The sequence below is a fragment of the Ambystoma mexicanum genome, chromosome 13, assembly GCF_040938575.1.
Source record: "Ambystoma mexicanum isolate Mex_15411 chromosome 13, UKY_AmexF1_1, whole genome shotgun sequence".
Classification (NCBI taxonomy): domain Eukaryota; kingdom Metazoa; phylum Chordata; class Amphibia; order Caudata; family Ambystomatidae; genus Ambystoma; species Ambystoma mexicanum.
The window spans coordinates 653,750,818-653,778,740 of NC_090938.1; the positions used below are offsets into that span (position 1 = coordinate 653,750,818).

Below are 27,923 nucleotides of genomic sequence, written 5' to 3' on the forward strand. Positions count from 1 at the left end.
CAAAGTGACATCGCCTGGACATCCTCGCAAAGCTGGCTGTACACTGCTGCTGGAACCGAAGTCCCAGGGAGAGGAACACCAGATCGAGTGCATCGTTTTTAAGTCGGACCCGAGCTCCAGGAAGATCCTCCGGACTTCCCTGAAGCAGGACTGACCAAGGCTGAGCCACCTCAACAAAGTGCTGGACCCCAGATGTGAGGAAAGTCTGAAGTGGTATCCGAGAATCTCAGTGTTGCCATTTGCTATAGACCCGAGGAGTTGAAACTGCGCAGTGACGCTGAATTGAAGTTTGCCCTTTGCTGCCGCAGACCTTCCCATTGTGTTGCAGGAGTCCCCAGAAGTCCTCCCTCTTGTCCCCACAACTGAGGCACAGGAACAACAGCATCTGCAAAGCCACATAGGAACAGAAGTCAACTGGAACCATTTCTTCTAACCAAAGGTACTGTAAACCTAAGGACTTACCTCTTGTCGTGTAGCCTTACTTGTTCTCAGTTGAGAACAGTCTTGGTTGCCATTGCAGTTGCTTGCAGCTTTGCCCCTCACAAGCCTCCCTGCTTGTGGCCCTTCAAGTGAACCTTATTTCAACAAACCTTTCTAAAACATTGTGCAAGAATTGTACTTACCTGCAAAGAAGATCTTCAGCTCCCTTAGACTTTGTTCAACTAACATGGACTGTCCTGGCTCCCTGAGAGACTCTTCTCCCACATACTTTGTGCTTTTGCCTTTCCCCCAGGAAAGGGCTAATTTACTTTGCATTGGAAGGTTTAAAAAGTACTTACCTATTTATGAATTATTTGTTAACTTTTGTTTTATTCCCATATCTAATCCTTTACACTAAACTCAGTATTGCTCTAAATGTAACAGTGACAAATCAATGTCCACAGTGTCCTAGCAATTTAAGTCACCTGAGGGTGTAGGAAGCGTCTGTGTGCCATTCCCCCAATGGGTATCATCCGATTTAGAGAAACAGTGTGTTTTGAAGTATATTATAATTGTTACATGTTTTGCTCCCTTCTATAAACTGACCGTTAAATAAATTACTAATTGTTTAATCAGGAAACCTTAAGTGTAAGTGTTTATTCGAATAACTGTCACTGTGAAACACGGTTACAGCCCTACTGCTCACAGTGACTCCTGTTGAGAGAAGCCTGGCTGCTCAGCCACACTACCAACTTGTGTAGTACAGACCTATACCAAAGGTTGGGTTCCTATTGCCAGGAGGTCAAGGTTGCTGTAGACTTCCAAAGGATACTGCACACAATCTTGCCTAACGCGAAGAGGGGTTTCCTTGCCTCAACATAAATCTCAAATGGGTACGATATGATATGGCATTTATATTGCGCCTATACATAAGTGTTTCAAGGCGTGACGAGGCAAGGGAGGGGAAACAGAGGGAAGCCAGACAACGATACTAATAGGCCAGGTCACATTGAGATCGTGAAAGTGCAAGGGGAAAGGGCCGATGGGAGGAGGGGTTGGGGGGGGCGTATATAGGATACCAGTAAAATAAATAGACAATACATAAAAGTGTGGCCGGCTGGTGGCAAGTGCAAGGGTAAGTGCAGACATCAGGGGTCAAGTGCTGGTAGGGGCTGTAGGGATACAGAAGCAGTCCCCGAGTACAAGGGTAGCCAGAGGGGCAGTGCAGGTGTGCAACTGGAGGGGAGGGGACCTGGGCCAGAGATCAAAGGGTAGCCAGGTAACCAGTGCAGTTTCAGATTCAGCCAGGCGATCAGCAGGGCAGAGAACGCAGAAGCAAACAGGAAGGTGACGAGGTGCTTCCGGAACCGGAGATGGTTCTCCTCAAGTTTCAGAGAGGCTGTTCCAGAGGGAGGCCCCAGCAAAAGAAAGATCTACCACCAACTTGTTGCTTGGAGAAGCGACTGACCCTGAGGAAGTTGGAGGCAGATGAGCAAAGAGCTCGAGAAGAAAGATATTTAGGAAGAGAGAGTTGAAGGTATTGAGGTCCCAGGCCCCAGAAGGCCTTGTGGACAATGCAGAGGGTTTTCAAGATAATCCTCGCTGCCTCTGGGAGCCAGTGCAGGGATTTCAGTCCTGGAGAGATACAATCCCAGGGCTTGATGCCAAGGACAAGTCTTGCAGTCCTGTTTTGGATGATTTGCAGAGGGCGGAGAGTAGAAGCAGGCAGATTTAGAAAGAGGCTGTTGCAGTAGTCCAGCCTAGAGAGAACTAGAGCTCTGGAGACAGTGAGCATGTGGGGGAAGGTGAAGAAAGGAAGAATACCTCTGAGGAGGTGCAGCTGGTAGTGTGACTTCTTAGAGAGACGTCAGATGTGAGGAGAGAAGGAAAGTGTGGAGTCAAAGATTACCCTGAGGTTTTAAGCCTCGGAGGTGGGAGCAGGAAGAGGGCCAAGAGAGGCTGGCCAGAGAGTGGCAGGAAAGGAGGGAGCGGGTGTGCCAATGAAGAGAATCTCGGTCTTACCGGCATTAAGGCAGCGATCACTGGCGGCACACCACTCCTGGATGGCGGACAGTCAGATAAGAGAAGGAGAAGAGGTGGTGGAAGGGAGCCTGAAAATGAGTTGGGTGTCATCTGCATAGCACTGAAAGTTGGGGCAGAGAGCGGCAATGCGGTGGGCAAGAAGTTCCAGGTATTGGTTGAACAGCCAGGGAGAGAGGTTAGACCCCCTGGGGAATACCACAGGTGGAGATAGAGCTGAGGAAAGACCAAGTTGGACCTGGGAGGGTCGATCGGAGAGGAAGTCAGCCAGCCAGGCCAGGGCCCGATCAGCAATATCCAGGTTATCGCGGAGACGGTTGAGCAGGATGCCATGGTTAACTGTCAAAGGCAGAAGAGAGATCAAGTAAGAGGAGGACACAGGCGGTGTTGGAATCAAGGTTGGAGAGCAGGTCTTCACGGATGTTCAGGAAAGCGGTGTCGGTGCTTCTGGCAGCTCTGAAGCCAGACTGATTGTCATGGAGACAACCAAAAGATTCAGTGTGAAGATTAAGCTGGGAGATGGCCAGCTTTTCCAGGAGTTTGCCCAGGAAAGGACTAATAGAGATTGGACGATAGTTAGCCGGGCAGGAATGGTCAGCAGAGGGTTTCTTAAGAAGAAGGTGCACAAGGGAGTGCTTCAGAGAGGAGGGGAAGACTCCAGTGGCAAAGGAGTGGTTGCAGAAATCAGCCAGAGCAGGAGCCAGGATGTCAATGTGGTCCTTGATGGTTTTGGAGGAACAGGGGTGAACCTGTTTTGACGAGACTTTCATAGATCGGACTGGTCTAGAAACCTTGTCTGAGGAGAACAGGGGAAGAGAGGTGGCCGAAGAAGGGCCAGAGGAAGAGCAGGGAGTAGAGGAAGAGAGAGAGAGAGAGGACGGGATATTGTGTGTTTAAAAGATGAAATGAGAAGCCAGGGCCGTGCAAAGGGCCTGGGAAGGGACAGGAGAGGTAGAGACTACAGCAGAATTGGCCAACTCCTTGCAGATTTTAAAGAGTTTGGCCGAGTTGTTAGATGTCGCAGAGACGCAGGCTTGGATGTGGGCTCTCTTCTTGATGCGGACAGAGAGCCGGTATTGCCTTTGGAGCAGGCGGCAGGCCAGTTTGTCAGCGGATGTACCGTAAGTATGCCATTTCCTCTCAGCCACCCCTGCACTTGCGTTTAAGGGTGACGAGATCCGAGTCATACCAAGAGTTGCACTCGGCTTTGGGTTTCAAGCGGATCGTCATGACAGGGTCAACAACATTGAGAATATCAGATATTGCAGAGTGGAACATGGAAAGGGCTGTGTCAGGGTGTGAGTCAGCAAAGGGAATAGGGGAGGGGAGAGGGTGAGAAAGTGGCAGCGAAAGCCTCAAATGACACACGCTTCATGGGTCGGATAACCGAGAAGGTAGGTGGCAGTGCTGGAGTTGGCACAGTTTGAGAAACCCTTAAAAGTACATTTATGCTGGAATGTCAATTAACAACTCAACTGGATCCTCCACAATCCATCAGTTGCACAATCCATATACACAGGTGTATAAAACCCATCCCTACAGTCAATGGGGAGAGTTACAAAATGTCTTTATTGCATCACATTTGGATGAAACATAAGAGGCAGGCACAGCTGCCTTTAAATCATCAGCATCCATCATTTCAAGTACAGGCTGTAATCCTGTAAACCAATTATATTAACAAATTTAATTGCATAGTTTAATTTCAGAAAGAAAATACATTCCACATGTAAAACCCTGCAAATTACATTTCTACAATGTTCACCCAAAAGTATGTTATGTGGTTAATAAACCAAAAAGGCAGATAACTTACAGATCACATTCTTGTGTTACATTATGCTGCTCACAATCTAAAAAGTGTTAATGGCTATGGAATCGGATTTCGCATGCTATCATTTGTGACCTTGATGGGGGAAAGTCTATGGCTGTAATGTTAAACTGGGTGAAGAATTTTGAAAAAAAAAAATTAGAAATCATACATGCTGCAAGCTGGGCCTTCTGCACTATTCAACTACATTGTTGTCATTGACCACGGACGTGCTGGAATGGACGGGTGGCTTTCGCTGCCCCAAAATGTAATACTTAAAATAGGGAATAAACTATATATTTCTAAGCCAGAAAATAGATCTGCTCTGGTGGCAAAGTGTCCTTGTACTCAAAAACAAATGTCCATTCTTTTCATACTTCTATCCTTCCATGTGTCTGACATAGTATACACTGGCAGAAGCAGTTAGGAATTTGGTGTGTGTGCTAACAGTAACCCTGTTTACAAGTCTTCTACTCATGCCTCACAAATAGGAGGTGGTGAAAGGAGTGTCAGCAAACCCTGCCTACGCTACCAGTAACATATCAAGAGTTGGCTGTGTGGAAATCAGTACAACACACCTGTGTGCGTCCTGGCATGTCGCTGTAGCTCGTCGCTGCGCGTGAATCTCTTTCCACACACCACCCAATTACAGACAAAAGGACGTTCTCCCGTGTGTAAGCGTACATGTGCCCGCAGCAGCGAAGTTTTTCGGAACGTCTTTCCGCAATCAGAGATGTGACAGACGTGGCGCTTCTTGCCTTGGTCCTGTGGTCTGACATAATAAGGGAACACAGGTTTGGTTAACAGACACTTCATCCACCAAGATAAAGGAAATTCAGACAGTGCGCAACTTGTAGTTTAGACCAGAGCATGACAGTAACCCTCAGTGGTACCCTGTGTACCACTGAGGGTGAATGCCTCTGGAAGCGTCCAGAACTTAGAAAAACACCCTCTGACCCAATTACATCTTCGGGGATAAAAAAATAAAATAAAGATGAAAAAAAAAAGGTTGCTTCACAAAACCAGCTTTCAAACATAAAATAGAACTTGGTCAGAAAAGCCTGAATTTGCTCATAGGTTCACCCTTTTCTATGCAACTCGGGCATAAGAAACCAGTTTACCATGCTTGCTGTGACAAAACCTTTCTTACGTTAAGATAACCTTTTTAGAACTTGCTGCTTGTTGGAGGTCTTTTCCTTGTTTGGGTGGGCCGTCATAGGGATAACTATATTACAATAGTACTAGGTCTTTAAATTTAATAGCTGCTAAGCAGGTGGTAAGCAAATTTACCGCTTAAACCTTTTGAAGAAGGGATAGGGCCGAGTGTGAGCACGAGTGCCACCAACTGACAGCATGTGTCAGCAGCAGAATGCTGAGACTTCACCCTAAATCAGGAGGGCACCATTTTCAAAAGGGAGGCCTAGTTCCCACCCCAATCTTGAAATAGAAAACTAAATGGTCTGTGCACAGTTTACTCGTACTTTCTGGTAATGCTGGCCAACAGGTTTGCAACTCCTTTTCTCCAGTTGCCAAGTAAACGTGGTTGCTGGTATGGTGCCTTAGATTTCAAAACGAGCCAACCACTGCCATTCTCCCTTGAAGAACTGCAGCATGGTGTTTGTAACGTCGTCCATCCAGCCAGGAGTAGAACGGGGTAGGCTAAAAACAGGGGTCCAAATTAAGATTTTCTAAGCAGAAGCTAAAATCATCTCCTGGGTATTGGCCATGACCTAGTAAGCAGGAGCTTCCCCCAGAGAACCAGAACAACTACATAGCGTGCCACAAATCTAACTTAACCGAGATGCCAACTTTCATTTTTAGGGGTGTCACGTTATTAGTTTTATGACGGTACAATAGCCTTCTTGCCAAATGACGGTATATCATGGTTATCGCGGTATAGCAGGTGGAGTTAACTAATCTTAACAAATATTTTCTAAAAGGTCATAAATTGTCAGATTTATCATCACAAACAAAACCATGCACCCAGGGCCAGAATTTGGCTTTTCAACATACTTTCCACTGAAATGCCACCCCTTGCTTGCACCAAACACAAACGCACGTGTGGAGAGGAGGGGGATGTGGGGCCTTGCTGCGACTGGCAAAGCAAACTGAATAGCTTTTCTTAAGTGGTCATTTAGGCTTTTAGCTCCCCCACTGGCTACTGGTGAAGATGAACATGTTGCCAAATTGATAATCTGCATGCCACAGATCAATGGAGTCTGATGGTAGTATACGCTTGTGCACATACACACACAGACGCACTCTCTCTTTACGTTACAGCCTTTAGTTTACTTCTGGGCCAAAAGGTGTTCAGTAATCACGGACATGTTACCCTTTGGTATGGCAGCAGGGAATACCCACAGAGATGATTAAATTTCGCAGTGTGAATTATATGTAAATTCAATGATCGAACCTTGGAAATCCGCCATTGTCATATGTTTAGAAAACATTATCCATTATAAATATATAAAGCCCAAAGCCTCCAACCCAAAGTCCCGGGAGGATAGCTCAGCGGCAACGTGCGTGCCTTGGAAGCAAGACGACATGAAGCAACACAGGTTCAATCCCTGGGTCCGCGCTTAGAAACTTCTGGGTGTTTAAGCATGTTATAAATACGCAACTAAAACAAAAACAATTACGCAACAAAATAAACAAAACCAATTTCTTTAACAGCGCCTCAATGCCCTGGGGCTGTGTGAGCGCTTTAAAAAAAATGTAAATAAAAAAAAAAGTAAACCCCTTTCCTTCTTGGCACTGTATTTATTCTTCCTATTGCTAACATGTTGATTTTGTGTCAGGCACGTGTGGTTTATGGAATGGCATTAAAAACTGCTCAAACTGAAACTACTTGGCAGACGGCACCAAGACCAAGACTGCGCAGAACTTGCTTACTGCAGCCTTTCCAAATCAGATTGAAAAGCACACTTAACGGTATGAACGGTATACCGGTATAAACAATGTGACGGTTATTATTGTTCAATTAAGTGGTTCACGGTATATTTAACGGTACACCGTAATACCGTTACATCCCTATTGTCCATCATATATAATTCCTTATGCTTTAAATGTCTTTTAGGTGTCTCTAATGGTGCTTAATACACATTTCCAGATGTAGAAAATAAATGCCACATGGGTATGTTTGAATGTCACCAGTTTGCCTGTAGACCCCAAAGGTAGCTCCTGGGAGCTGTGCGAGGGGTCAGAAAGGTAAGGCGGGCAATTTTGTAAAGAGTTTTTAACTTCTGCCATTTTAAAACAGGTTAAATAAACATATCACTATCCCTACCCGAAAGTGGATTTCCCTGCCTATAGTAAAACACTAACCAAGCGATCTCTAACCCTCACACTAATACAACAATCAAAACACAAAAGTTTAATATGGCAAGTCAATTCAACAAACGTATACAGCATGTAACCTTGTTCACAGTATAACCAATGTGTCTTGTCATGGACTGGCTGAATTCCCCTTCCCTAGATCCAAGCAAGTATTTGCTTCAGAGTTCAAAGGAAAACCAAGAAAATCCAACTTGACATCTTTGGCAACAAATGGTTTGGTTTGAATGATCTGCTTCAAGAATGACTGCAGGAAGAATTGTAACTTTCCTCAATCAGCTTTCACAACTCTTCCCCCAAACGTCACAACTTAATATGTTGCTTTCCAATAGTAACACTTTTCAGCACTTGCTCCTTCTAATACCCTGCGTAACTTAGGGAGAATTCTCAGAAATGTGCTAATTCCCTCCACCTTGGAGAACCCCAGCAACTTTGCTGGATTTTGAGCACTTGACTTTTTTTAACCTGTAGAGAGCAAGACCCTTTTCCCACTCATGTATTTTAATGCGATTTTGAACACGGTTTCTTTTGGTTGTGGAGTCTGACAAACTCCATAGGCATCATCTTTTACCTTGTGACACACAGCACCTTCAGTGCAGTGGCACAGGGAAGTCTTTCAGATTTCCCAAAGGTTTAAATACCTTCTCTTGGATAAACTGTTTCCAAGAGCAGTAAAGTGAAATTGACTTTACTTACATTTGTAACTTTCTAAACACAGCACACAGTATCTTACAATAGGGTGCTGGAGGGGTTATCTAGTATCCCCCTTTGTCTAGCTTCTCATGTACAAAATGTTATGTTACCTTTTTCTCACCGAATGGCTGGTGGCAGTGGTTTTGTTTCAACTACCGTGGTGTGCATTTACCCCGGGCTGCGTTCGCAGCTGCAGTAAAGGACCCAAGGGTGCCATTATTTTTCAAAAATTGTCCCAGTCTTCCTTTGCCATTTGTTTGTGGAAAGGTCCTTCTTGAGATTTACTCTGTGCGCCAAACCAGGTTTGGTTGCCATTGTTCGCTTTGCCTTTGGCGGGTGTCACGAGTGAAGCCCACCTCTGGCTCCGGGGTGTATGGGGTAGGCAGGAAGTGAGGGAGGTGCCCGAAACTCCCTGTGCCTAGGAGACCCAAATGCACTCTGGTGATTGGCCGGCTGACTGTCCGCCAAGGACAGCCACCCTGCTGGGTGACTGACAGCTAGGCATGAATGAATGGGAGAGAAATGAATAAAAGCAAGGCTTTTGGCTTGGAAGGCAGAGTCTACCATTGGACGAAGGAACTGAAGAACTACTTGAAGAGGTCGCCTGCCACAACTCCTGGACCGTTGGTGCGCCCGGTGAAGCCCTGCTGCTGTGCTGAAACTCCAAATTCGTATCTACAGAGAAGCCCCTGCAAGGACGACTTCTCCCCTTGAGTTAGTGGGACCAATCAACTCCAAAGTAAGCCACCTGGACATCCTTCTCGGAGCTGGTTGAATTTCCACAGAGTTGCTGCTGGAAACCATATAACCAGGGAGAGGAACACCAGATGGTGTGTGTTGCATTTAAGCTGGCCAAGAGCTCCAGGAAGATCCTCTTGACTGCCAGGAAGCAGGACCGACCAAGCCCGAGCCCCCTCAACAGAGTGTGGGAACCTAGAAGCAAGGAAAGTCCATCTCGACAGCCAGGAACGCAGGGTTGCTATTTGCAGTAGTCCCGAGGAGCTGAAACACCTAAGTGCCACTTGTTGGAAAGATTGCGAGCTGTGACCGTCCCATTGCAGGAGTGCCCAGAAGTCCTCCCTCTTGTACCCACGACTGAGGCCCAGGAACATAGATCTGCAGAGCTGCACGGGAACAGAAGTCATCTGCTGCTCCTTTTCTTCAATACAAAAGGTACTGTAAAGCCTGAGAGAATTTACCTCTTACTGTAGAGTTGCTTGCATCTTCTACCACTCACAAGTAATCAGCTTGTGGCCCTACATTTGATTCTTATTTGCTTCAAAGACTTCTAAAACATTGTGCAAAGACTTTTCTACATACCTACCAGAAGTGCTTCATCCAATAGAAGACTTTTGCCCATTGCCTTTGGCTTAGCTTGTTGTACTGAATGACTCTTCTTGGGGGATCTGCCTGCTTAAGAATATGTGTGGTCTCTTGTTGTTCCAATAACCTTTTCCTTTTACCAACTTCTAAGAATATTATGAATTCAAACAAGTAAGATATTAATGTCCCCAGCACCCTAGCTATTGAAGTCACCTGAGGGTATAGGTTGTGCCTGTGGACCTTCCTAAAAGGGTCTTTACTGATTTAGAAACTAAGTGTACAGTATTCAAGTGTATTTGTGTGTTACTTTTTATATTGCTCCCTTCTGAGAAAGACTTATTCTAACTGATAAATTAATAATTGCGTATTCAGGAAACTTTGAGTGTAACAGTTTATTTGAATACTTGTCACTGTGAACCTCTAACTCCCCTACAGCTCACATTGACCCCTCTTATAAGCATGGATGTTCAACACGCTACCAAAACTGTGTAGTACAAGCTTATACCAAAGGTTGGGTTTCCTATACCTGTAGTCAGAGTTGTGTGTAGTGCACCCAAAGGGTACTGCATACAAACTTTGCCTAACACACCTTTCACCAGATTTCATTGGGGCCATTACCTCTCGCCTTACGGGTCTAACAACAACTTCAATGGCCTTCTTTATCATAAACAGGTTAACAGCTTTCAGGGAATACAACATTCCCATTAATCCTCATCAGGACCTCCCCACAAACTATGCTCATATCCCTCTGGATAACCACCTCCAGAAGGGGAGCTTGTTCGCCACCTTTCGTGCCCTTCTGCATCAATGTGGAAAAATAGTCTTCAGGATCAAGTCTTTTCCTGCTTCTATTTTGGCTTTAGCAACTTGAATCTACGTCAACCACAATGATGGGTATCTCCGAACCTGAATAGCAACCTCTACAACCTTGGTCTTCCCACTACTGCACTCTTGTGTTTGGCAACCTTTATTGGACTTCTACTGCCAGTTTCTCACGTCTCTTGGCTTGGGTATTGGTGGTATGCCTGGGTTTCTAATACGACCTCTCCACCAGCTTGTTGGCGTTTGCCCAAACTCTCACTTTCTTTCATGGACCTCGTTTGGTTTACCATCAGCCGCTTTTGCAAGTATGCAGCAGTTCGGCATTCATAAGATTTATTAGCTTGCCTTTGGAAAGGTGCAATGGTTCGGTATTCCCAAGATATATTAGCTTGCCTTTGCAAAGTGCAATGGTTTGATATTCGCAAGATATATTAGCTTGCCTTTGTAAACTTCTAACAGTTCAGTATTCGTTATGTTTGTTTTTGTACGTTAACAGTTTGGCATTTGTAACGTTGCGTATACTGCCTTTCACCTGCTCGAGAGTGAGCCTGCCTGTGTTGAACACACGGCCTGCACCGGAGGGCCCCAGAGTCGTTTGCGTGGCTTAGACTCACCAGATAAGTTGCTTCCAGGTGCTCCACTCCGCGTTCGCAGGACTGCTGCAACCATGGCTTCTCCAGACCAGGCGCACCGTCTCTCTTCAGTCGCTGCCGCCTGCTCCGCTACATTAATTTGGAGTTGCTCCGAGTCTCTCTGGTGCAACCCTGCCACCTGAAATTTGACTGCTCATACTACGCCTTCTTTCCTGCTGTGAAAGCTCTGCACAAGGTAGTCTTTCTGGGTACACGTTTCTTCCATACTCCTCCAGCTATGCGACCTCTGCAGTTAGGATGTTAGAGGCACAGACACTCTCAGGACTTGCAATGGTCCCAGTGTCTTCCGCTCCTCTGCTGCTGGCCTCCAGCAGCATTCACGGCCTGCACTACTTCTGCTTCAAATTGCTTCTTCTCTACTACCTGCACCTGAGGGGTCCTTTTATGCCTCCTAGTCTTTCATTCCCTCCCTCATTCCCGTCAATTAGCTGAACACTTTTGCATCTTTGTTCCTCTGTATCCCTCTTCTCGTCTCAGTACTGAGGATGGGACTTTAGTGTTTTCTTTACTCTTTCCAATAAGCCATCAATAAACTGGGATCACAGGGAAATTAGGGGATTTTCCCCATCCTCTTGACCCGTTTCCTCCCTCATCTGATCCTCCCGCAGACCACCCCCAGGGTCGGGATCAGGAAGAGTCTGCCTTTCCAAGGCCACATGAGGAAGGTCGCAGGCTGAGGTTTTGGGAGGAATCACTACAGATGCATCACAGCTGTTGGTGTTAAGCTAACCAGGATCAGATGGAGCAGGAGCAAAACGGCTCCCACCAATTTCGAAACCTGCAAAAGCAAAAGGTGGGGGGTAGGAATATTTCATCCAGTTGCATACTTCCTGCCATCATTAACAGGAGAATCCAGTTACTGGAATAGCTAGCCGGGTTAGAGTGTAGTGCTAAGGAATGTTCTACTGGAAAATGTGGCCTTTGACAGCAGCCATTTCCATGGCTATTACTAGAACATAGGCCCAGAATGTACTTTCTGCCCTAGACAAGAATACCCTTTTCACTGTGAAACATGCCGATTTTGCAAAATACCAAGTTCAGGAAGAATTAACCAAAGCCCAATGCTGCACATAAAAGACAACTTCTTTTGCCCTGTGCGAGACACGCATGGTATCAAGAGAGACAAACTCAAAAGGATTTGTATTAAAACCTTTAAGAAGGTTCCTGGGTTGGTGGAATGCCCGACTGGCCCTACCTCTAAAGGGATGGTTCCCTTAACTGATGTTTCTAATGACCGTTGTTATCGAATTGTCCAAAATAAAAGTTTTTCTGTGTCTAAACCTATGCTTGCCCTCATGCTGTACACAAATGGGATAGTCTTTTGTTAGGCAAGATGGTATGTAGTACCCTTTGGGTGCACTACAAAAACCCTGACCTCCTGGCAATAGGAACCCAACCTTTGGTATTAGCTTGTACTACACAGGTTGGTAGTCTATTGAGCTGCCATGCTTTTCTCAAGAGGGGTCAATGTGAGCTGTAGGGGGAGTTGCAGAGATTCACAGTGACAAGTATTCAAATAAACACTTACACACAAGGTTTCTTGAATAACAATTATTAATTTATTTATCAGTCAGTTAGAATAAGCCTTCTTAAGAAGGAGGCAATATAACAGTAAAACTCAAATACACTTAAAAAATACACACTTAATATTTCTAAATCAATAAGTACCCTTTTGGGATGGCGCAGACGCTACCTACACCCTCAGGTGACGTTCAATAGTTAGGATGCTGGGGTCATTAATCTATCACTGCTCAATTAAGTCTGACACAACAAGAGATCTCACAAATATTTCTCAAAGTAGGTAAGTACTTTTGTAAACCCCCAATGCAAAGTTATTTACCCCTTTCCTGGAAAGAAGACCAAACACATTCACAGAGCCAGGCTAAGTCAAAGTCAATTTGTGCCAAAGTCTAGGTGAAACTGAATCACTTCTCAGGAGGTAGGTAAAAAGTCTAGCACAATGTTTTAAAAGTCTTTGTAGATAGAAGAATTCAAAGTAGGGCCACAAGCTGTTTAGGCTTGTGAGGTAAAGAAGCTGTCAGCAACTCTACAGAGCAAACACGACAAGTCTCACCAACAGAGAACAAGTGCAGTTACACGACAAGAGGCAAGTTCTCTTAGACTGTACAGTACCTTTAGGTTAAAGAAAAGTCCAGCAGAGGACTTCTGTTCCTGTGCAGCTCTGCAGATCCTGGTGTTCCGAGGCCTCTGTCGTAGGGACAATAGGAAGGACTTCTGGGGACTCATGCACTGCAATGGGATGGTCACCGACCGCAACCGTCAATCTTCAAACAAGTGGCACTTCGGTGTTTCAGCTCATTGCGTCTACCGCAACTAGCAACACGGCGGTTTCTGGCTGTCGAGATGGACCTTCCTTGCATCTGGGGTCCAGCACTCTGTTCAGGTGGCTCAAGTCTGGTCAGTCCTGGTGTTTCAGTTTCCAGCAGCAACTCTGGAAATTCAACCAGCTCCGAGGGGATGCTCAGGTGGCTTACTTTGGAGTTGATTGGTCCCACCAACTCAAGGGGAGAAGTCGTACTTACAGGGGCTTCTCAGTCGATACGAATTTGGAGTTTCAGCACAGCAACAGGGCTTCACCAGGGAAACCAACGGTCCAGGAGTTGCAGCAGGCACCCTCTTCAAGTTCTTCTTCGGTTCTTTCGTCCAGTGGTCGACTCTGCCTTCCAAGCCAAAAAGCCTCACCTTTTATGCAGGTTTCTCCCATTCATTCCAGCCTAGATATCACCCAGCAGGGTGGCTGTCCTTGCCGGAAAGTCAGCCAGCCAATCATCACAGAGTGCATTTGGGTCTTCTAAGAGACTAAGCACAGGGAGTTTCGGGCACCTCCCTCACCAGACACCCGGGAGCTAGAGGCGGGCTTCACTCTTGAATCCCGCCAAAGGTAAAGCGAACAAAGGCACCAAACCTGGTTTGGCACACAGTAAATCTCAAGGACCTTTCCACAAAGAAATGGCAAAAAAAGAAGACCGGGGACATTTTGACAAAAATGGCACCCTTGGGTGCTTTAACGCAGCCCGCGGTAAATGCACACCACAAAAGTAAACCACTGCCACCAGCCATTAAGTGAGGAAAGGGTAACCTAAAAATGTCACATGAGGAGCTAGACGAACGAGCTACTTACCAACTAACGTTCTTTCGATTGAATGTTCCTCCCACGTATTCCTCTTAGATATATATCCTTACCTTCAGCTTTGCTGCTTCGGAAATAAATGTCTCCACCAGAGGGCACTCTGCTCGAGTCTGCGGCGTCAATGTCCCTCGGCGGTATCCGTCGAGCGTCAATGTCATCCGCAGTCTAAATGGCTCGAGCCGCGCCCGTTGGCCTCAGTTCTGTTTTTTCGTATATTGTAGTCAATAATCAGATAAGGCGTGTCCCTTCGACCAAAACCTCTAAAGGAACAGAGTGTAAAACACGTAAACTGCACTGTGGGGTAGGTTCGATGAGCAATACGTGGGAGGTACATCCAATCGAAAGACCGTTACAGTTGGTAAGTAACTTGTTCTTCGAGTGGATTGTGTCTTCCCAAGTATTCCTCATTTTAGATAGGCTCCCAAAGCAGTTTAAATAGGAGGAGGCAGTACCATTAATATTAATTATGTACAGAATGAAGTACTGATTTTGCAAAGAGACCTCCCTGTGAGGAAGTTGAGTCAAGGGAGTAGTACTTTACAAATGTGTGCATGGATGACCAGGCGCCTGCTGCACAAATATCTTGTATAGGGACACTTCTCTGAAGAGCTGTTGAAGTTGCCATGCCCCTGGTTGAATGAGCTCTCAGCCCATCTGGAGGATCTTTCCCAGCCAATCTAGAACATTCAGTTATAGCTAAAATTATCCATCTGGACAATGTTTCTTTTGTCACTGCCAACCCTAATTTACAGCCAGTGTATCCCACAAAAAGTTGGTCACACTGACGAAATTTAGCCAGTCTCGATATATAGAAACTAAGAGCTCTCTTAGGATCTTATCTGTGTAATCTCTCTTCCTCCTTACTTGCGTGAGGAGGATAAAATGCAGGCAATGTTATTTTTTGTGACAGGTGAAAATCTGGGACAATTTTTGGTAGAAAAGAGGGTTTAACCTTTAGAATAACCTTATCTTTGTAAAATATAGTGTGAGGTGTGCTAGAAAGTGCCTGCAACTGTAACGCTCACCTGGTATCCACGGGGACGTCACTCAGCCTGTTCTGACCCCTTACGACCTCAAACCCTTCCCTGGAGTATACTCGACTGGAGACTGGGCCTAAAACACAGGATTGGTAGAGTTTAACTCCCTATTGTCTCTGTGTGCTTGAACCCCTTCTTCCCCAGGGTCCAACCCTTCCCTTTGATCCACAGCTCACCTTGTATTCTTGGAAAGTGTGCTCTCCGTCCTGCTTTCAGCGCAGGGGCGCGTTGATTGATGCGGGCTCGTTGCTGCCTAGTTACTTCACTGGCAAGAGTCCGACAGGTAAGCATAATGAGTCTTTTGAACAGTTCTCTAACTTCGTTCCTTTCCTTCCTTAGATGATGGCCGGCATTCCGGGGATGGCGACGTGCTGCTGAGATGAGTAGCGTTGAAGGTGAGTGAGAGCGCGATGCGCGATGCGCCCCTTTCGTATTTGTACTGAACTGAGTTCTTTGTGTCTTTTAGGTGGCAACGTTTTCAGCGTGGATGCCTTTATGAAGAAGAAATGCGGTGAGTAAGCGCGGTATGCAGCGCCTTTAGATGTTTCCACGCTAACCTGGAGTGTCTTTTCCCTCTTGCAGAGGGATGAGAAGTTCCGGAGACAGAGTTCCCCCAGAGCGGCTGGGATTCAGGTAAGCGTTTGAAGCTCGTACAGTCTTTAAAAATAAGCGAAGATTTGCTGAAAGCTTACTAATGCCTTTTTTTTGTTCCTTTCCCTTTTCCTTGGGACGCGGCATGCCAGGATGGGAATGACACCGCCGAAGATGCCGCAGAACAGAAGGAGCGATGAATGATGGGCAGAAGCGCCGCAAGGTAAGGCTGTTCCTAACAGTGTTCTTGTAGGAGCTGAGCGCAGAAGAAAGATGCAGGCCTACTGGAGACCACTCCTAACACGGTGAGTGTCACGCTGCAGGTGCAGAAAACGCAAAGCATGTTTCTCAGCCTGGGCGTGGCTTAAATAGTCTCTGGGTACCCCAGGTGTCTCTGGGCTGAACCACACCCAAAAGACTAGACGGCACATGCAGTTCTGGGAACCGAACTATGTGGGGGCATCCATCGTGTCCCCATCAATGCACTACAAGTCCAATCCCCAATGTTATCCTATGGAAGTGAGTGAGTCTGGTGCCACAAGCACCAAGTCTGACTCCAAGTGGGTCTTTGGAGGGATGGAGAGGCCCTTGAGGGCCATGTAGGTGATCGTGGCCTGGCTCCAGCCTGACATCTTGGAGGGCTGGGGACAGGATGGGCAGGAATCATGACAGCAACTCACTCTGCGGGCTGAAGCAATTGCCACTAGTAGTATAGTTTTTAAAATTAGGAGTCTTAAAGGGCAAGAATGTAATGGCTCAAATGGAATACATGTGAGGAATTTTAACACAAAATTTAGATCCCAGACAGGTACTTGAAAGGGTATTGGAGGAAACGCGTTAGTAAGCCCTTTTAAGAACTGTACAATTGGTATCTTGAAATAGGATTCCTCCTCTGAGGAGCGCTTAAAAATAGATAGCGCAGCTAAATAACCTTTTATCTTGCCAATTTGGAGCCCCAAATTGGCAAAATGTAAAAGGACAATATTGTAGGAATATTACACTGAAAAAGGGACACATTCTTATCTCTGCCCCAGTTACTGAATTTGTTCCAATAACACTGGTACAGAGATTTAGGTGCTGGCCTTCTGGCCGAAAGCAAAATCTCCATTACGTCATCCGGAAGGTCCCAAATCCTTGTATCTCAGCCTCTCAGAAACCATGCGTGAAGGCTGAGTGTCTTCACCTCTCGATGGAGAACCCGACTTTCCTCTTGCGAGAGAAGGTCCTCCCTTTGTGGAAGACCTATTGGAGGGCAAATGGACATGTCCAGAAGGTTCGGGTACCACGTTCTCCTGGCCCAATCCGGGGCAATTAGGATCATGGATTTCCCAAATGTTCTTAACCTCCTGATTACTTGAGGAATCACAGGGACAGGAGGAATCGCGTACAGAAGTGGAAATTCCCAGTCCACCACGAACACGTCTCCTAGATCTCCTCTTGGGGGAAATTCCCTTGAGCGGTACAGTTCGCACTTCCGATTGACACCGGTCACGAATAGTTCAACTTGCCATGTTCCCCAAAGGGCGAAGATCTCTTGACGGACTTCCTGAGCTAGTTCCCATTTGTGGGATACTGTGCTCTGCCTGCTCAAGCGCATCCGCCGACATGTTCGGCTCCCCGGCTAGGTGAATTGCCGTTAGAGAGATTCCTTCTTGTATTGCCCAGAACCAGAGCTGCACTGCCTCTCTGTCCAGTGGTAGTGACCCTATTCCTCCTCTCTTGTTGGACAACACAGTGGCCATGTACTGTCTCGTCATTATCAGGACGTTCTTTCCCCGTACATAGGGCATAAAGGCCTTCAGCGCAAGTGATTGCCCTCAGCTCCAAAAGGTTGTGTAGTTTGGACTCCAATGGAGACCAACGACCGCTGATTGTCAGTTCGTTGGTGTGGGCTCCCCACCCCGCGTGTGAGGCGTCCATCACTACGTTTATCTCCGGCCATGGTTGCCAAAACAATTCTCCTTTGAGGATATGTTTTTTGCAAGCCCACCATCGCAGATCTTGTGCCACTCCGGTCGGCACTTGCAAAAGATCTGACATCTGCCCTGAAAACTGGGACGATTGAGTCCTGAGGGCCCACTGTAGGGATCTCATCCTCAATCTGGCCTCTGGCACCAGGAAAATGCAGGATGCCATAAGACTGAGCAACTTTGTTACCATCTGCAGAATGTGGTGAGCTCTCTATGCGGAGGGCGAGGATTTGCCCGAGAAAGTATCCAGAACTGCTCTGATAAACTCGAGTTTTTGTGATGGTATCATATTTGTCTTCTTGAAATTCAGAGAGAAGCCCAGTCAGTGTAGGAAGTGGCAGGTCATGCTTAGATGTTCCTGGGCTTGTTCTGGAGAACGTGCCCTGATTAACCAATCGTCCAGGTAAGGGTAAACGTGAATTCCCACTCTCCCGAGACTCGCTACCACTACTGCCATCAGCTTGGTGAAAACTCTCAGGGCAGAGGTCAACCCAAATGGCAGAACTCGAAACAGATAATTAATTGGCAATAGCGAACTACTTTCTGTGCTTGAGATGGATTGGCACATGAAAGTAAGCATCCTGAAGGTCCAATGATACCAACCAGTCCTGGAGTTGGGGAGCCTGAAGGATCTGAGAAAAGGTAACCGTCTTGAACTTGTCCTTCCTGAGGAATTTGTTCAAGTTTCTTAAGTCCAAGATGGGTCTCAATCCTCCGTTCTTCTTTGGGATGAAGTATGGGGAGTACCAGCCTTTGTTCCTCTCTGTTACAGGTACCTGTTCTATTGCACCTTTCTCTAGCAGGGTTAACATTTCATGCAACAGGAGCGGGTCTGGAATTTTGGCAGAGTTGTATCCCGAAGGGTGATTGAGGTTTCTTTTGAAAGGGAAGGCAGTAACCTTGGAATACTGTTTCCAGTGCCCAAGCATCTGAGGTAATGCCCCGCCATTCTTCCAGATGCTGAGAGATTCTGCCTTGCACCAGGGTCTTGCGGGTCATGTGGGTCAAAACCTCAGAGTAGCTTTGCGGCAGCTGCAGTAGCGGCTGATGGGACAGTTGCTGCTGCTGGGGCAGATCTAGCAACTTTTCCTCGCCCCCCCCCCCCCCCCCCCCCCCCGAGGAAATTTCCTTGGTCCTCTTTGACTGGTCTGTCCTCTTCTTCCAAATGAGGAATAAAATCAAAAAGGGACGACCCCTCCAGGAAGACGAGCCTGTGTAGGGGCGTTGTTGAGTGTCATATTGCGGCACTATGACTTGCTGCCACTTTAGAGGTCTGCAGCTTCTCCAAACTTTCATCCGCCTTGCTGCCGAAAAACCTCAAGCCGTCAAATGGCATATTGAGAAGTCTGAGTGTACAAGTACAGAGTTGAGTGGTCCTCTTTTTTAGGGGGCTGTGTGGGGGAGGATCAGAATACAACAGTATACAGCAAAGGTTCCACAATGCAGCTACCCACCTTCACATACACCAGGTGTGAAAGTCCACACTTAACACCGATCAAGAGCTGTCATACTTCATTTAGGCAGAAACTGCACCAAATTAACATTTTAATCTTTAGACATAAAATATACAAAAAACATGATCAAATATCTTAAAAAAACAATGCATGATTTGACATTTCCAACGAGCATCAGTTATTTAGGAGATGATGCAACAAAAATATGTCTAAATTAGATTTAGTCATCATGGCCAATAAGTGAGGTTAGGGCATGAGGGATATGTTTGATGGAAGAAAACCCTCTATTCTTTTTCCTTAAATTGGTCGACACACAATCGTGTTTCTGGGTCTCAAAACTAAAAAAGACGTAATTGATTCAATCTAATTTCCGTGATCTGTTGAGCCCGTCTTCAGGACACTTATGGCACAGGCTAGTCAAAAATCAGCACAATATGCTGTGGTCATCTGATCACCGAACTCTAGGAATAAAAAAGTAGTATTGATAAACATATAAAAGCGAGCATTTGGTCTCCATTATCGGTGTGGTGGAAAACTTCAACCTTAAATTTCTTTGTAGGCATGCAAGGGTTCATTTTATTTCATAAGAGTGACAGCAAACAGTCATCTAGTGGCGCTTAATGCCATCTGCAAAAGAGATAGTGAATATAGTGAGTTCTCTTTCCAAGTAATGAGAACATCTCACTTTTCCATTATCTTATAGCTCTTTTTCTAACAATATTGATATTTTTTTGTAGATCTCCATATCGAAAGAGGGCGTTAGACATGAAGGCCAACAATATAACAAGTGATTACATAACTAGCTGCAGTTGTCAAACTGCATATGTAGCAGGACATAGGATTTTAATAAAGACATCATCCTTGCAATTTTTTGGAAAATAATTCCGTTGATGTTTTCTACCATGAACAATCATACTGTGACCACCCGAGGGTCACTGTCTAATGACCAAGTGGTCGAAATGTGTTATTTACCGCCTGAGGATCATTATACACCAGCAATGCGGTCAAAATGCATTGCTGGTGGGATTGTAGTCGTTGACCCCGTATTCTTTGTTTTTCAACATGTATAAGATTTTCCCGGGACACGCAATAGTTTTAGAAAGCAGCAAAATTGTATTCGCGTGTGCTGCCGAGAACGGTTAAGTCAAGAAGGGCGAATGTGTTTAAATTTCACTTGTCTGTATAGAAAAATCCATACGCAAGCAATGAGTCACACGGAACAAGTTACTTACCTGTAACTGTTGTTCTCCAGCATGGGTCTGGCATGGATTCTCATGCTCATGAATATTCCCCGTCGTCAGGCCGGGAATCCTCGGTAAAGAAAATAATCAGTATCAGTTTCGTTTCTGATCTGTCTTAGTAGTAACCAATAACTGATCTCTGGGTCATACTGCCCCCAGCCAATGACTGCCCTCTACCTAAGCCCCTCCCTTGGCAGCCATCTTCAGATTTGGTAGCACGTAAAGTGGCAGTATGACCAATTGAAGAGCCGCAGAGGGGGAAGGAGGGAGGGTTTGCATGTGAATCCATGCCAGACCCATGCTGGAGAACAACAGTTGCAGGAAAGTAACTTGTTCCTTCTCCAGCATGGGATCTGGCATGGATTCACATGCTCATGAATATAAGAATACAAAGCAGTATACACATGCAAAAACACGGGAGGTGGCAACAGGCTCAACATTAAGCAATACAATCTTGTGAAGGTGTGCGTCGCCCTCCACGTAGCAGCCCTGCAGATGTCCAGCAGGGGCACACCAGACAGGAACGCCGTGGTAGCAGCGATCGCTCTGGTCGAATGGGCTCTCGGACGGCCGGGCAGCGGTCGGTTTGCCAACCGGTGACAGTGCATGATGCAGCCAGAGAGCCATCTGGAAATGGAGGCCTTCGAGAGAGCCTTCCCCTGATTCACAGGTCCAAAGTTCACAAACAGCTGTGATGTCTTCCGAAAACTCTTTGTGCGGTCCACGTAGAACTTCAGCGCTCTAGCCACATCCAGCAAGTGCAAAGTCCTCTCGGCCGGAGACGAAGGCGACGGGAAGAAAACTGGCAACACCAAGGGCTCGTTGAGGTGGAAGTCCGACGGAACCTTGGGCATAAAGGAGGAGTGCGTCCTCAGCACCACCTTTGTGTCGTGAAAAGTCAAAGTATGGAGGCTTGCAAGATAGGGCCTGTATCTCTCCCACTCGTCGTGCGGAGGTGATGGCCACAAGAAATGCTGTCTTCCACGACAGGAACTTTAACGGCGCCGAATGCATAGGCTTGAATGGGGCACCCATGAGCCTGGTCAGCACCACGTTGAGCTCCCACGCCGGGGCTGGGGCCTTCACCGGCGGGAATGATCAGAATAGTACCTTCATAAATTCCTTCACCAGGCGATGAGACCACAAGGACGCCCGTCCTGTAGTTCTGGTGTATCAGGAAATGGCAGCCAGATGTATCTTGATGGAGGCGTAAGCCAGACCAGCTTTGGCCAGCGACAGTAGGTACGGCAATACTTCAGAGACCGTAATCCGCAGAGGGTTAATCTTCTGTGCACGGCACCAGACAGAGAACCTCTTCCACTTGTGTCCATAGCATTTGAGAGTTGAGGACGCCCTGGCTTTTGCAAGAACCTCTCTGCAATCAGCCTAGATATCGTATCTTCCAAACTCTAGTGCTGCAGGAGCCAAGCCTGCAAGTTCAGCGACTCTGGGTCGTGATGGAGAATGGCGCCTCCTTCTCTGGAGAGAAGACCCGTGTCCGACGCCAGCTTGATAGGTGGGGACGCTGACAAGTCCAGAAGGTCCGGGAACCAGATCTGTCTCGGCCACGCCGGTGCGACGAGGATCATCCTGCACCTGGACCTCTTGAGCTGGTTGATGAGACGGAGCAGCAACGGCAACGGAGGGAACGCGTACAGGAACAGGCCGTCCCAAGGGAACGAGAAAGCATCGCCCATGCTCCTCGGTTGTGCGAACCTGCTGGCGAACCTCTGGCACTTGGAGTTCGTCGCAGTCGCGAACAGGTCGATCTGGGGTTTGCCCCACCGTCGAAAGAGCCGATCCACCTGACCCTGGCGTAGTTCCCACACGTGGCACAAGATCTCTGGTGTAGGGCCCCCCCATCCCTCCAGGGAGGCGTCCGTCGTTACCGTTTCCTGATACGCCGGTGCCTGAAAGTCCATGCCTGCCGCGAGGTGCACACGGGCACCCCACCATAGCATCGCCCGACAGAACTCCTCGTCGAGCGGGATCCTGTCTTCGAAGCTGCCCGCCGCTTGAATCCAGCGGGCGTCGAGGAACTCTTGTAGCGGACGCATCCGAAGTCTTCAAAGGGGCACAAGGTAGATGCACGAGGACATCATCCCGAGGAGGGACTTGACGGACCTCACTCTGGCCACATCCGTGGCTAACAGGCTCTGCACCCTGCCCAAACTGGCCTTCGTCCTCTCTTCCGACGGAGATGCCAATCGCTTCACTGTATCGAGCTTCGCTCCCAGAAACAGTGCCACCTGCAACGGGACCAGATGGGATTTGGGGTAGTTGATGGCGAATCCCAGCTCCGAGAGCAGGTGGACGGGCTTCGCTGTGTGTTCGACGGAGAGTTCTCTTGACCTTGCACGGGTTAGCCAGTCATCCAGGTAGGGGTAGAAATGGATCCCTTGCAGGCGCAGCCGCGCCGCCACAGGTGCGAGGCACTTGAACACCCTGGGTGCCGACTTTAATCCGAACGGCAGGGCTCTGAATTGGTAGCGACGCCCCTGGACTACGAATCTGAGGAACTCTGTGTCCTTTTAGAATGGAGATGTGGAAGTAAGCATCCTCCAGGTGCAGTGAGGATAGGAAGTCGCCCTCCTCCAACAGTCCCAGCACGTGCTGGAGGGTCACCATCCTAAATTTCTGTGCCTTGATGTACTTGTTCAACCGACGCAGGTCCAGGATGGGGCGCCAACCGCCTGTCTTCTTTCTGACAAGGAAGTATCTTGAGTGTACTCCGGAGCCCCGGAGCTTCTTGGGGACGAGCTCGATGGCACCCTTCTTGAGCATCGCCCTTACCTCCAACAGCAGTTGAGGAACGTGATTCTCCTTCCTGGCCACGGGAGGAATGCGAGAACACTTCTTTTGAAATTCCAGCGAGTGTCCGCGGGCCAGGGTGTCCAGCACCCAACGGTCGGTGGAGATGGACTCCCACACGGTGACGAACTTCGTCAGCCGGCCTCCCACCAGGGTGCTTCGGTGGGGGCCCGACGCTACGGCCAGTTCAGTCCTGCTTGGAAGAGGCCTTGCCGCCGGCGGCGAGACCCTCCATGCTTGCCGCGGCCTCTGTAGGCCTCCTGGGACGAGGAGCGGGCCGCCTGGCGGTAAGTAGAAGGGCCGCCGCTGGATCCCTTGGAGGGTCCCTGTCTGCCTCCAGAGCTCCGAAAGGGCCGCCGTTGCAGATGGACTCCTAGGGCTCGGGCTGTTTCCGTGTCTGTCTTGATGGCCTGGAGGGACTCATCCACCGTCTTTCCAAACAGGTTGTTGCCGTCGAACGGCATGTCCAACACCCTGGTCTGGACGTCCTGGCGAAAGTCCGTCGCCTTGAGCCATCCTCGTCGTCGGAGGCACACCCCGTTGCCCAGTTGGCGAAATCCGGTATCGGCAATGTCCGTTGCCACCGTTATGGCGTGATCCGACGCCACCTCTCCTTCCTGCAGAATCTCTACGGCCTCCGCCCTCTTGTCGTCCGGTAGGAAGGAAGTCTAGCAGAGGAGCTATCTTGAACCAAAGCTCCCTGTCGTAACGGGCCACAATCGCTAAGGCATTGGCCGCCTTAATCGTCGTCATTGCCGACGAGATGACTCGTCGTCCCATGGAGTCCAACTTCTTGCCCTCGCTGTCCGGCGGGGAAGTGGAAGTTGAAGCCGCCGCACCCGCTGCTTTCTTCTTGGCCGCTGCCGAGATGACAGAGTCCGGCATGGGCTGGGCCCTGAGGCACAAGGGGGCGGCATCGGAGAACCGGTACTTCTTCTCGTACCCGTCCCTCTTGGCGGGTGTCGTGGAAGGGTTCTTAAGGATAGCCAGCCCCTCGTGTCCCAGATGTCGAGCAATGGCACAGCGAGGACCGTCTTTCTCTTGGCCTCTCGTCGTTGGTAAAGAAAACCTTTCTTTTTCTGTTCCTCAGGGCAGAGCTGGAAGAGCTCGGATGCCCTGGCTATCATGGCATGAAAAGAGCCAATTTCGTCGGGCGGAGAGGCCCGAGGGGGTAGGGGGGTGATGACGGGATGTCCGTAGTGTCATCGCCGCCATCGTCCGTCCCCGTCGCTGTATCCGTCGCCGTATCCTCCCGAGGGTCCGGCGAGGGGGATGAAGGGTCCACAGGCCTCGTGGGTACTAAGGGCGGAGCGGGGTGGACTCTCCTCCGCTTGTTCGGAGGGCTTCCCGACGGGCCTGGTTCTGGATCCTCCGTCGGGGTCTGTGGTAACCTCGTCCTTATCTCAGTACATAAGGATTGGATCGCCAACAAAATGGCCGCCGAGCTATCCTGGGGCTCGGGTAATGGCTGCGACGGATGGGATGACTGCTCCACTGGGCCCTCGTCGTCGCCATCTTCGATCACATCAGCGGGAACCTTCCCCTGGGATCGAACCTTCTCGAACCTCTCGTTGAGGCCTATGAACCTCTTGTAGAGGCCTTTCACGGTTTCCACCGGATCCTCCTCGGAGGCTGAATCCGAGTCCGTAATGGCCACCGCGCCCCCCCCCTCTCTTTTTCCGCCGGGGTCTTCACGGGGGTCTTAACAATGGTCTGGAAAGAGGATTCCCTCCGCGGTGGCAGGGAAACTCTGGGCCCTGAGGCCGCCTCCACTGTCGTAGCCTCTGCCGGCTTCGCCAAGGCCGCTGCGACAACCTCGATGGAGGCCTTTGCCGGGTGGATCAAGGCCCTCACCACCTTAGGTGCGTCCTGGGCCTTCGCTTTGGGGGGAGGGTCATCGCCTCGCTCCCCCTCGGCTCCCTTCGAGATCGACCAGGGCCTCACCAGAAGCTTACCCGGGTTCTCGGACTTACTCTTCCCCGAACCAGAGCGCTGGCTCATGGTTGATCGTGCCGGGGAAGTCGCGCCCTGCCTGGCAGCCGAGGAGCTTGACCTTTCGGTGCTCCCGGTGCCCGCAGACTCACAGGACTTAGAAGACCGCTCAGACTTTTTCTTTGCCTTCTCACCTGCTGTGCCCTTCTCCAGCCAGGCGACGAGGCAGGAACGACGATCTTGCTTGGTCCGTTCTGACAGGTTCTTGCAGAACACACAGTCCTTCTCCACGTGCGTCTTGTCCTCATGAAGGCAGTAGAGACATCTCGAATGCTCGTCGTCCTTGAAAACATTTTGCAATCCGCATCCTGGCCAGCTCCTGAACAGCTTGGATCCGGGCATTGAGCTTCCCTTGTCCTGGGCCATGTCCGTTGAGGTAGGCCACAGATCTTCTGGAATCCTCCAAGAAGCGTAACTCGATGAAAACTTCACCCTTGAGGGGCGTAGAAGAATTCCGAAACGGGTCCCCGTTATCGGAAGTAGAAACGGTGGAGCTTGAGGCTCGATTAACCGAAAAAAATGAGAAAAATCTCCTGAAAAAGCGTGAAAACGCAGTAAAAGCTCGAGAGCTAAAACACGAGGACTCCCAACACTTGAACGTGCGGTAAAAATCTGAGGATGGCTGCCAGGGGAGGGGCTTAGGTAGAGGGCAGTCATTGGCTGGGGGCAGTATGACCCAGAGATCAGTGGTTGGTTACTACTAAGAAAGACAGATCAGAAACAAAACGAATACCGATTTTTTCTTTACCGAGGATTCCCGGCCTGACGACGGGGAATATTCATGAGCATGTGAATCCATGCCAGACCCCATGCTGGAGAAAGTTGTACATCATTTTCATGTTATCGATTTTACAGAACGTTTCGAAGTTTATATTCAATGGAGCTTACTTGATTTTAGAAAGAACCTCCCGACAGACCGCGGGTTAATGCAAAACACTGAACATGAAAAAAGTGCAGAAGTTAACCACACGTTGACACTACTGCAACACTGCAGTGCGCTTCCAGCCTAGATGAAAGGCTGTAGTTTCGCTGCCATCTTGAGAGTATAAGCAGATCGTAACTTCACTTTATCCTGTATGAACTGCTAAACTCCTATATTAAATTTAAGTGGCTGCTATCCAGTAAGAATATATATCATATAGATGCCATTCACCATGAGATGTTATCTAAATGGTTTACACTTTTAAGTGGACATACTCGACTCACTTTACATATCTTATGGGAATCATGGATATCTTTTTGGGGCATCAGATGAACCTTATCTCCCCGTTCTAATCATACCTCATTTACATGTGGGAAACTGAATTAATTAACCCCAGGGGTTCAGCTAGACTTGTCCTTGCTTACTTGAAACACAAAGGGCAATGTTTGGAAAACGGTGCCAGATTGTTTATGAAACAATATCACCTGTAACACTACCAGATAGAATGAGGACGACTTCCTAGATCTACTCCTCGACCTTGATTTCTTCGATTTACGAAGTCTTTCACTAGTCTCAGTCAAGCCTTTCTTTCTTCTCGAAGAAGACTTTGAGGACTCCTCCCCCACCACTAGTTTACCTCTACGTTCCTTTATCGTTTTATTGGCCATTGCCCGACAGGAATCTTACTAGTCTATCCGATGGTCGGGACCGAGGCACCAGAGGCAATTTCGATGGGGATCCGTTATCGTCATCTTCTTATTGCACTTCTGACATTTCTTGAAGCCAGTTTTCGGCGTAGAAGGGTTCGATGACGAAGACATTATTAGAACTGAAGCAATGTTTTCTTGGTACGAAGCGAAAGCTATCAGAAAAATGGAACTGAGACCAACGGGCAGCGGCTCGAGCCATATATACTGCGGATGACGTTGGCGCTTGACGGATACAGCCGAGGGACATCGACGCAGTGGACTCTAGCAGAGCGCTCTCTGGTGGAGAACATTTTTTCCGAATAAGCAAAGCTGAAGGTAAGTATATATATCTAAGATGAGGAATAAGTGGGAGGACACAATCCATTCGAAAAAGGGGATATTAAGTAACCCCTCCAGCACCCTATTTTAAGATCGGGTGTGCTACGTCTAGAAAGTTACAATTGTAAGTAAAGTCAATTTCATTTCACTGCTCTTGGAAACAGTAGTTTATCCAAGAGAAGGTATTTAAACCTTTGGGAAATCTGAAAGACTTCCATGTGCCACTGCACTGAAGGTGCAGTGTGACACAATGTAAAATATGATGCCTATGGCAGACTCCACAACTACAAGAAAGAGGAAAGGAAAAAAATAAAAAAAATAAAAACCACATTTAAAAGAAACGAGTGGGGGGGAGGTCTCACTCTCTCCAGGTAACAAAATCAAGTACTCAAAATCCACCAAAGTTGCTGGGGTCTATAAAGTTGAGGGAATAAGCACATTTCTGAGAATTCTCCCCAACATCTTTTTAAAAGGAAAAATGGGTGTTCAACAAAAATGGAAAAATCAGAGTTGGTTCCAGGTGGTCTAACCAGGTGCAATTTGGTCAATGTCACAAAGATGGGTTAACTGAACAGGGTTGTTCGTAAGACCTTCAAAGGGCCATTGCAGTGCTTTTAAATACCTTCAGTGTCCTTGGG

At 48.0% G+C, this 27,923-nt stretch overlaps 1 protein-coding gene across 2 annotated transcripts in view; it reads right to left on the reverse strand.

Moving 5' to 3' along the window:
• Positions 1 to 27,923, reverse strand: part of SP2 (Sp2 transcription factor) — a 267,341-nt gene that overhangs the window by 64,129 nt on the left and 175,289 nt on the right. For both annotated transcript variants that reach the window (XM_069634642.1, XM_069634643.1), the window contains one exon: positions 4,843 to 5,036. In XM_069634642.1, coding sequence (XP_069490743.1) covers positions 4,843 to 5,036 — 194 coding nt within the window. The remainder of the gene's footprint in view (positions 1 to 4,842; positions 5,037 to 27,923) is intronic.